The sequence below is a fragment of the Protomyctophum parallelum genome (assembly GCF_964188405.1).
Source record: "Protomyctophum parallelum genome assembly, chromosome: 4".
In the NCBI taxonomy this organism is placed as follows: Eukaryota; Metazoa; Chordata; class Actinopteri; order Myctophiformes; family Myctophidae; genus Protomyctophum; species Protomyctophum parallelum.
Genome location: NC_139700.1, coordinates 33,472,529 through 33,483,623, shown reverse-complemented (window position 1 = coordinate 33,483,623; position 11,095 = coordinate 33,472,529). Strand labels below are relative to the sequence as shown.

The 11,095-nt window shown below is 38.8% G+C and overlaps 1 protein-coding gene across 1 annotated transcript; it reads left to right on the top strand.

Annotated features, from left to right (window-relative positions):
* Positions 1–1,689: 1,689 nt before the first annotated feature.
* LOC310858130 (ankyrin repeat and SOCS box protein 13-like) lies at positions 1,690–10,627 on the top strand. The gene is made up of 6 exons (XM_083764207.1): positions 1,690–1,850; positions 6,133–6,332; positions 6,597–6,747; positions 7,238–7,372; positions 7,468–7,659; positions 9,379–10,627. The coding sequence occupies exons 1-6, from the start codon at positions 1,808–1,810 to the stop codon at positions 9,534–9,536; spliced, it is 879 nt and encodes a 292-aa protein (XP_083620333.1). The 5' UTR covers positions 1,690–1,807; the 3' UTR covers positions 9,537–10,627.
* The last annotated feature ends 468 nt before the right edge of the window (positions 10,628–11,095 follow it).

Below are 11,095 nucleotides of genomic sequence, written 5' to 3'. Positions count from 1 at the left end.
CCCAGGGCGGCCCTCCGTTGATTCGTCTATGGACGAATTCAGAAACGGGTCTCATGGTCACAGCTTACGTATTTCCTGTAGGCAGAGCCGACATAGCTGCGGGGTAAACCTGCACCTCTTCTACTACAGTGAACTGTAGAGTGACTGATGTTAGTCTGCCTCAAACGTTACTCTTTTACCTGCTTTTTACTAACAACTAACATTACAAAGAACATCGGGATGAACCTGTGTAGTTTATGGCTGCTCCAACAGTAGTGGCAACATTCCCAAAAAAAAACGGAATGTCAAAATATCCACCGCGGTGGCTGAGACCAGAGCCATAGAGTAATGGTTGAGACGAAGCAGTGAAAGGTCCTGAAAGATACATAACGTCAGTCTTACCCAATACCCAATCTTTCTGTTTTATGAACACAGAATGTACTTTATACCTCATACTAAGTTAAATGCTTAGTATGAGGTATAAAGTACAGCAGCCAATTGCTTCCAGCTATAGACGTGTCGTGGTTTGAAGGGTTGAAACACTCTAAGAGGAAGGTTGGAGACCACCTGATGACCTCTCTTCCAGGCTAAGGCTTTATCCAATAGAAATGGATTATAATCGCATCTTTGATGTATTTACAAACTAAACACAACATTAATTTCAGGTCCGGCTTAGTCGCTGACAGAGAATATCGTCTGTGTGCCGCCCGTGGAGATATTTTACTAATCACATCATTCACATGTTTTCCGCCAGAACTTTCAAATGGATATGAAACTCCAATTTGCAGGAATCAATTATTGGGAGAGTACACACAGTAACTAGTACACACTAGTAATCTAGCTATTTTCAAATAACATGGAAATGTTTATAGGTCTAAAGTGTTTAATTTATGTTTTGTAATAATAATGAAAGTAGTAACAAATGTTTTCAAATAAGTGTAGTGGAGTAAAAGTACAATATTTGCCTCTATGTAGAAGTACAAGTGTAAAAGTACAAATACATCACAATTGTACTTAAGTAAATGTACTTACCGGTAGTTAGCCTACTTGTAAAACTATCTTGTAAATACATGAAATGTTTATGTATGCAAGATGATAAGATCATATAGTTCTAAATAGAAACCCGTTGTGAGCTTGTTTAGTGGCTATATTTGTGCTGTTTTGAAAATGCATGATTCTTCTTTTATGTAGAAGTATAGGCCTACATTATTGTCACACGTAATATTGTCACACATAATATTACAATATTGATGTTGGTTTGGTGTATTTGGACCAAAATATTGTGATAGCCTATAGCCTATTTGATTTTGTCCATTTGGCCCTTTCATGTCTCACTCTCAAATGTTATCATACATATTGAAATATTGAAATACACTTTGTTTACAGAGAAGGTGCTAATATTGCAACATAGGATACTTCAGCTGCTGCAGCTGTAAATGTTAAATGAATGTGAATCATGTGAAATGAATCAATAATAGCGACTACATGTTGATTTCTCGCCTGAAATGTTTGAGAAACTCTTTTTGGTTATATAAACCATAGTGCTAGATGAACAGGTTTAATTTAGACCAAGCTCTTACGTCTAATACTGTAATACTGTAACTGTAATATAAGCCCTGGCCTAAGCCACGCTAACAAACTGGTTGCAGGCTTGCAGCAACACTATTAACGGTTAACTACATTTCCCACAGTCCAACAGGATTAGTCCAACAGTGCAAGCCACTTCGGGATCTGGGTTAACGGCAATGTTTCCCTTCGCAGCTTTATTTTGTTACTTGAAAATGAATCGAAATATTGATTGGCGTCTATAGAAGACATAAAGGGTGAAATGGAGATATCTCGGCCCAGACCGTCGTTGTTTGGAGATATAGGTAAATAATTCGATTAACATATCTGGAAGGTGATTTGCGTCTGTGCTACTGCATGTAGGCTACTGTACTGTACTGTCTGTAACTGTACATCGACCTCAAATGTAAAGAGAATAATCATAATTACTAGCAGCAATAGCATTTCCAATCATGCCATTCTGTAGCTGCACGGAGGTCAGTCAGCTGTTATAATTGTGTGTGTCCGTTTCAGAGAGTCGGTTAGCAGCTACCATATAACAGCTTTCCTAAATTGGCTGGCATTATTTGAGCAATTAAGGCTGCTAAGCTTGTTAGTGGCAGTGCCCTGTCAGATGGTCTGGTCAGTGGCTGTCATGGTGGTATCATTCGCCTTGCTGACTAAATGCGAAAAAACAGTCAATTTTTCAGACCTTTATGTAAATATTCTAAATGGGTCCAAAGTTTATTTCCTGTTGCACCGACTGCAGTGTTTGATTTTATCAGCTGACAGGAAATAAACGCACACCCAAGACTATCTAGATGTCTATTTTATTCATTTTTATATAAAAAATAGCCTATCAAAATCGATAAAATATACAGTAGTATGATATCTAGACCTCCAAGCAGAACCCAAATGCTACTGAAGTTTCTGACATTTGTTCGACCCAGTGCATTGGGTCCTGTTCCACGTCGTCCATGCCACCTGATTAAAACATTTACTGGCTCATGTTTACATGTTAAAACGCCTCCCCGCGGCATGTGACGCCATTATTTTCCTTGAGTTATTCTGAATTCGGTAACTTTAAGTAGCTATACATCCCGGTGCGAATATCTCCTGTGGCGCGGAAGCCGTTAAGTATTTTTAATATATGTTTGCCCGATTTGGAAGCTTGGATTCTTCTTGTTTATTGACACCTCATTGTACCGCCTATCTGGCTAGCTAGTGGCGCTATAGCTATGACACAGCAGATCAGAGGCAGGGACGTAGCCTCACAAGCCAACCGCACACCGGGAGGCGGTACAATAAACGGTAAACAAACAAGAAGAAATAAAGCGACCAAATCGGTCAAACAAAGATTAAAAATACTTAACGGCTTCCGCGCCACAGGAGATATTCGCACCGGGATGTATAGCTACTTAAAGTTACCGAATTCAGAATAACTCAAGGAAAATAATGGCGTCACATGCCGCGGGTCCTATTTTAGAGAGAATCTCCACATCCGCATTTAGGAATTTCCATACGAAAATACACTAGCGAGCAGGGACCCAACGTAAAACTAAACAAAATATCAAAAAAGTTTTACGTAGGGTCCCGAAAGGGGCTATATGATATCTTGATCCAAGGCTACATTATCTTCCACGCCTGCTCAGGTTGTTAGACAAGTTGGTAATGGAAAGGATTAAGTTGCAACTAAAGTTCATTTAGGAGTGAAATCATTACTCACTGGCTAACTGACTGGACCTACATCTATGAACTCAAATTACTACCACTGGGAGGTTTTTAAAACAAATACAGTTCCATTCCATGTTATTATAGCCAGTGCACTGTCAACAAATCTGTTGCTTAAAGGACCACTTCACCACTTTTCACCACCGGTATCTTCATATAATTGGTCCTCACTAATGTTCATGATAAAATACCACAATTTCTTTCTACTCTGTCTGTGTCTCATAGGAGGGCTATGGGCATTTCAGAAACCCGTCCACCAGTGACGTCATCATTAGGAAGATTTATTTTTGAACAATATTTATTTTAAACAATATTTAAATTTGTTTTATCGTGAGAACGATGGCTTCCATTTTCGCATTGCAACTTTTCAGGAATAGAAAGCCTGCAGTTTCTATTAGCTTGGATTCCCCATTGATGATGTCACTGCTGGACGGGTTTCTGAACTGCCCACAGCACTCCTATGAGACACAGACCGAGTAGAAAGAAATTGTTGCATTTTATCATGGACATTAGTGAGGACCAACTATATGAAGATACTGTAGGTTGAAAAGTGGTGAAGTGGTCCTTGAAAAATGGCAAGGCACTGTAAGGCCTACATCATGCTTTAATGGCCTAGTAGTTGTTGGGGCATATGAATTCAATTCAAAGCTTTGGTTTTGGTCTTGAACTCAATCACATGACGTATGTAAACCATCATTAGTGGTACTACAGCCACTGATATTAAATAAAACATAATTATACAGTAGCCTAGTTAAAGTCTGAGTTCCCCCCACACCCCATTTGTCCCCCAAGTGTATATTTGTATGTCTCTGACTCTAAATGTTGTGATGAATTGAAAATGGTGGACCCTGTTGTAAACAAGTGTAATGCTTTATCATGGTGTTGTCCACGGTAACAGTTTTTGTATTGAGTTGTGCTTTTGTTTTAAATGTACCCATCCTGCATTCTGTGAATAAAACTTTCAATCAATCAATCAATCAATCAATCAATCAATCAATCAATCAATCCGATCATCAGTGGATGCCATAGTGAGGAACCATAACTCTGAGACTCCAAAATGGATACATTTTGTATACTCTCAGTAGTTTATGAGCAGAAGTTGTAAATGGTGTGACAAGTACAGTATGTGTACATGTCTTGATATTTTTGATGTACCGGTATGTGTGTAATAAATGTAATAGCATATTATTTATAGACTGATGCCAGGTTCATTGTTTACCTGGCATCACATTGTTTCAATGTACAGATAGTTATTTAGGTATAGTATATTGTTTAGACAGATAAGTTGATCATTGTTTACCTGGTATCCTAGTTTCTACCTTTCTTGTGGTAAGTCACTTATTAGACACTCTGGATAAGAGTGTCTACCTAAATTATAAAGCTACTTCCTGTCAGGAAATATGTAATGTAATGTAATTGAATCCATCGGCAGTGGCTCAGCGGTAGAGTGACTGGATGGAAACCGCAAGGTTCCCAGTTCAGTTCGAACCTGGGCTAGTGGGCTCCCCCAGAGTTAGTGTCGAAGTGTCCTTTAGCAAGACTCTGAACCCCTAATTGTTCCCGATGTGCAGGTCGGTGGGTAGGTTGGTTTCCTCCAGCATGTGTGTGTGTGAATGTAATGGATTTTACCTAAGGTATGGTGTATGGTGTTTCAAAGTGTTGTAAGTATGCAGTATGTGCATGGAACTCAACTGATATTTTTTTATAACGACCATGTGCTGCTGGAGAGATACACGCCCTTTGGACTAGTTTAGTAAACGTATGGGTCCAGGAACAGCTTGGGTCAAGGTTTACAAGTTTCATATTTTTTACAACACTGCAACATGATCTAAACGTAGACATTGGACAACATTTTGATTTATTTTCTTTTTTTTTGTTATTGACTGTTATTAACGGGTCTATTAGTTTGAGAGATTAGCCGTGGACAAACAAACACACAAAACACGTGAAAACATGTGAAAACAAAGTCTCTGGCCTGGTGGACAGCATTATGGATCTATTTTAGCTATAATGCTGTATGTGAATTGAATTCTAGCTACCGGCACTCTAGAGCAGTGGTTCCCAGACCTTTTAGCTCAAAACCCAAAAGAGAGATGTTTGCCAGGGACCCAAACTAGTGAAAATAGCACCGGGTTGCGATATTGTATGCGATATTGTGCTATTTTCACTACTAAAACTTTATTATTATTATTATTATGTATTAAATACTTTGTAAAAATATTGGAATTGTTTTTAATTGTTGAAAAGTTTTTTTTTAAATCTTTTGTAATAATATATATTTTGTAAATGTATGAAATGTATGGGATATTTTCTCATGACCCATAAAACATAGTATTTGGTGAACAGTGCTTCCAGAGAGGTAGTGAATAAATAGAGTTTCTTTACAGATATTGCCTTGTTTGTAGGCCAGGTCACAATAATTAAATAGCCTAATTGAAATCATTTGAGATAATCGCAATTCTTTTTGCATAATCGTCTTAATCGTTTCCAGGTTGAGAAGGTTCATATTCATACATTTTTAAACATTTACTAAAAATAATGGAAATAGCAAATCTACAAGCTCACAGCGTGTTGAGTTTTTAGATTGATTATTTCCACTATTTAAATATGCTGTATTTTGGCCATAGTTTTAAGTTTTCCGTCATAGCCTATCTGCACTGTGAAAAAGCCACACAATTAAATCATTCGTAATTATTGGTATGTGCCAGACTTTTTCCAGCTAAAATATTCAGCATATAACTTAGGGAGAGGCCGTTTTCGCAAGAGATGAATTAAAAATGTCCCACTATACTTCCTGTAGTATGCAAAAACAGGGCTTTAATCATAAAAATAAAATGACATAATCATGCCCTACTTGTTTGTGTATTGTGTTTACAGCTCAGGGCCTAGGATTCTGGTCAGACCGGTCTGCTGTTCACGAGGCTGCTGCACAAGGCAGGTCCCAACAACTGCAGCAACTCATCCAGGGAGGGGCAGCAGTTAACATTGTGGCTGTGGACTCAATCACCCCTCTACATGAAGCATGTATACAGGGACAGGCCCAATGTGTCAGGCTGCTGCTGGCCGCTGGCGCACAGGTGAGGTCTTCATTTAACTATTTTACAAGAAGTTTATACTGTATATTTTCAGTATACCGCCAGACATCTGCACTGGTTCTTCTGACTAAGTTAACATTATGTATACTCTACAATCCATCAACAATGAAGATATGAGTGAATATATAAGTAAGTCTCTGTCTATCAAGAATGAATCAATATACATTTTATCAGTATAGAATCCAGCTTTTCCTTCATCCTCTCCTCTGCAACCATCTCCAGAATGTCTATTCTCATGTCGCACAGGTGGATGCACGTAATATTGATGGCAGCACTCCACTCTGTGATGCCTGCTCTGCCGGGAGCCTTGAGTGTGTCAAGCTGCTTTTGGAATATGGCGCAACAGTCAACCCTCCATTATTCACCTTCTCACCCCTTCACGAAGCTTGCATGGGAGGTACACAAACATCTAGTTACGGCTCATGTACTCAGATATGTACTATGATCAGTGTGTGTGTGTGTGTGTGTGTGTGTGTGTGTGTGTGTATATATATGATAATATATTTTTTATTTTCTATTGATTATTATTATTATTGTATAAAAATAAACATTGAATGGATGCACCTGGGACGTATCCTCAGTGATTTACTGTATCCCAAGGTCATCTGGGTTTCATCATACCCCTCACTCAGGTGACCCAGCCGGGGTGATCAAGTCCCGAGTTACGTCCCAGTAGCTACCCTCGATCAGTCCCATTAGGGAAAAACCAGGGCCACACAATCCGTTCCTCCGGAACTACTCTGCCGGGACTGGGTATGCGGGAGGATCGCATCAATCTGGCACGTGGAAGGACTAGGCTCTGTGGGCTGACTCCTGTCCGGGCCCCTTATTATTATCATTGTCCTAAACTGTAATATATTGTCCAACTTTTAATGTGTTTGCAATAGGTAACTCAGATTGCGTTCAACTTTTGATTGATGAAGGGGCTTACATGGAGGCCCATGACTGCCATTTTGGTACCCCACTTCATGTAGCCTGTGCCAGGCAACATAATGACTGTGTTAAAGTGCTCCTTAACTCAGGTGAAACTCAACAGTATCATTTATACATTCATATTTTATAAACAACAAGAATGGTGGAAAAACAATAATCGCTTCCCCCCCCCCCCCCTCCCAAGGTGCAAATGTGAATGCTGCCAAACTACACGAGACAGCCCTTCATCATGCAGCAAAAGTACAGAACATCAGCTTGATAGACCTACTTGTAGAGTTTGGGGGTGATGTGTATGCAAGGGATAACCTTGGAAGAAAGCCTCTCAACTACACCAGGCATGGATCTCCCTGTTATCTCTGCTTTGAGTTCTATGAGAGTGAGTTGTTTCTTCTACAGTATGGTTTCAGCAGTGGTGGAAAATAACTAAGCACATTACTCAAGTACTGTACATTATTGGCCATATTCAGACGGCAGCCATCTTGCCATAGGTGCTACTTCCCATAGACAGCCCATTCATCCAACAGAAAAGTCCTCTCTAATTATATTAAACAACGTCAAACTCACCAACATTGCAGCTATAGGGAAAGCTTGAATTATCCTCTTTCAAGTGTTTGTTTCATAAAAATCCACCGTAGACATGTTATGAGCTACAAGAAATTCCTTGCAGATGATTATTATAAGTTATTATAAGTATCAGAGTATGGAAGCGCTCGTTATAAGTAAAGCAACCTCCTGCTGCCTGCTGCACTATATGCAAATTCAAAACAGGTGGCCGTTGAGTGAAATTCAACGAGCGCTTCCAAACTCCAATCACATGCAAGGAATTAGCTCATAAAATGTCTACGGTGGATTTTTATGAAACAAACACTTTGCGGATAGAAAGAGGATAATTCAAGCTTTCCCTACAGCTGCAATGTTGGTGATTTTGACGTGGTTTAATATAATTAAGATAGGACTTCTCTGTTTGGATGAATGGGCTGTCTATGAGAAGTAGCACCTTGCTGGCAAGAAGGCTGCTGTCTGAATATGGCCAATAGAGCACCGAAGTCTGACGTCACTTTCAGTAGAGGGCGCGAATACACAGGTTCATGTATTTTTAAATTTGCATTGTAATCCCCATAGGGCGATTTTAGGTCGCTTCATATAAGAACTGTGTTTGAAAAATAAACCGACCACCCCGGCCTTTCTGTCAGGGGAGTGGCTGTGCGTCGTTAATGATGTCCATTCATATTTGATACAGCCAGTTGGTGGTGACTCAACTCGAACTAACCACGAAACATTAAATATCAATAAAATAAAAATATAAATAAACTTAATTAACATTCAGTTTATGTTGTGCGACGGGCAGATGCAGCAACCCCGCCTACCTGGAAATGTAGTCTCTGGGTTGTTTGACTAGTTTATAACGCTTCGTCACTTATTTTGTTACTCTTTGGGTATATTTGTACATTTCCACCTTCAGTCGATGCTTCATATCCATATGAGTGAAAAGGCCGGGGTGATCGGTTTATTTTTCAAACACAGTTCTTATATGAGGCGATCTAAAATCCCCCTATGGAGATTACAATGCAAATAAAAAGTACATGAACCTGTGGACTGACGCCCTCTACTGACAGTGACGTCAGGACTTCGGTGGTCTATATAGCAGTGGTTCTCAATCTTTTTTAGCTTGAGACTTTTTTAGCTTGAGACGCAAAAAATATACATTTCTTCTCAGGACCCAAACAAGTGAAAAAGCAGATCTACAAGCTCGCAACGTGTCGCATCGTGGTATGTTGTGAGCTTGTATATCTGCTATTTTTTCTAGTAGTCTAGTTGTCTGGGCATCTTTTCTTTTTTTTTATCTTTTAAAATAAAAATAAAATTTGTAGGAAACTGATATTTACTCGTGACCCATAAACATGGTTCCGTGACCCACAAATGGGTCCAGACCCATTGTTTTGGAAACAGTGCCTTATAGTACATTTTTGTAGTATCTGTAGTACTTGACCTGAGTATTTGTATTTTTGGATACTGAATGTGCTTTTCTAGCTTTTCTAGTACATTATGAATTAACCACTTAAGATCTCATGTCCAATCTTCTTTTCTTTCTCAGATACTCCCCTCACTCTGCAGCAGCTTAGCAGACTGAGCCTGAGAAGGGCTCATGGAGCAAGAACACATGAAGTTATTTCCAAAATGGGTTTGCCCAATCGCATCGTAAACTTTCTTTCTTACATTCCACCTCCAGTTATTGAACTTTATGACCTCTGACACTGACCTATGACCTATCCCACATCCCATATTGAGTGATTGAGCACTTTATTGAAAAGGATAAAAACACAAGAATGCCTGAAGGCTTGTTTCCATTGGGGTCCTTTTGGAGAAGGGAGTCTACAGATGGCTTAATCAGAAGTAACATTACTCACTACTGAAGGGGGGGGATAACCAAATCAAAAAGGAATTGTCACTGCAGTGACAGGTCCGAGGGCCGCCTATTGGGGAACCCTGCTCTAGCTTCTGCTATTAACTGGCCAGGAAGTAATAGAACAGGATGTGAAAGTTGAAACGTAGTCACTTCCTGAAACATAAGGTTTGTAAGGAAGTGATTGATTCATTCTCACATGTTGCTGCCGTTGAATCGTGGCAAAGTACTAGAAGAGCGTGCTTATACAGGGGGTTCAGTTCATGGTCTCTTACATTCAAGGTTTATGCACCTGCCCATGTATTTGTTATTTTCACCTAATATGTACTGCTTTTATCATGTGTTTTAGACATAGCGGTTGATGCAACAGAATGAACGGAAGCAAATGAATCATGAAGACCAACGTGCAGAGATGTTTTGTTCATGTGGAGGTTATTATATGAACTATAGTTGCTCAATTAGGTTTGAGCTCATAAAAAATAGCAAGCCAGCTTGAGCAATGTATTGTAGACTTGACTATATCTATATCTATATCATTAAGCAGTGATATTAATGCTGTTACTGTCATATTGATTGGTTGAATACTTTATTAACAGTTTGCAAAATAGTTTGTGTGTGCGCGTGCGGATATATGTATATATTTGTTAATTGTAATTAAAAATTGTAATTTGTAAATATTTGATGAACATTTTGAATGTAAATGTAAATAACAGACACACTTCTGTCTAAATTTAAAGTGTAAATATGTAACTAGTACATTTCTTTTAAAAAGCATAACCTGTTCTGTGTTCTAGTCATATAGCACTTTAAGATTTTGACTTTCTTTCTTTTAACAATGAAAGGTGAATCTAATAAAATGCAGTATTATTTGTAATAATGTACTGTATGTGTAGTTGTGTACTGTTGAAAAACTTGACTTGTTTTTTGTTTCATGGTAAGAATAGACCTGAATAGAACAGTGATTCCACACTTTATTAAAATAGTGTGTAAAACACTCTTTACAATAATGCATTACATTATGTAACATTTGAGATGTTAACTTGTAAACATAAAAAGTTGTCCTCTGTATTGACCAACATTTCAACTGCATAAGTGGGCCTCTAATTGTGATTGGTGCCATGTCCCAGCTACTGTATATTGGCAGGACTGAAGTTCCAGAGGTAACATTACAGTGTTTGAAATGACCTCAGGCCAATCTTATCACTATTGTTAGTTGTATGTTTCTAATTTGTGGAGGTGCCATTTAAATGAGTTGAATAAAAGCATACCTCCTGGGATTACAATAATCAAATGAGGTGTATGATCTATGTTTATTTGAGAACGCTGACACGTTTCGGCAGTAGCCTCCTATAGAGCAGACTAAAAAGTTTTTTTAAGACACTTTTTAGTCTGCTCTGAAGGTTACCGC

Bases quoted from the DNA above. Each gene is read 5' to 3' on its own strand.
- LOC310858130 (XM_083764207.1), top strand. From the start codon at position 1,808: ATGGAGATATCTCGGCCCAGACCGTCGTTGTTTGGAGATATAG. The intron at 1,851-6,132 runs GTAAATAATTCG...TTGTGTTTACAG, and splicing joins GTCGTTGTTTGGAGATATAG to CTCAGGGCCTAGGATTCTGG. The intron at 7,660-9,378 runs GTGAGTTGTTTC...TTTCTTTCTCAG, and splicing joins CTGCTTTGAGTTCTATGAGA to ATACTCCCCTCACTCTGCAG.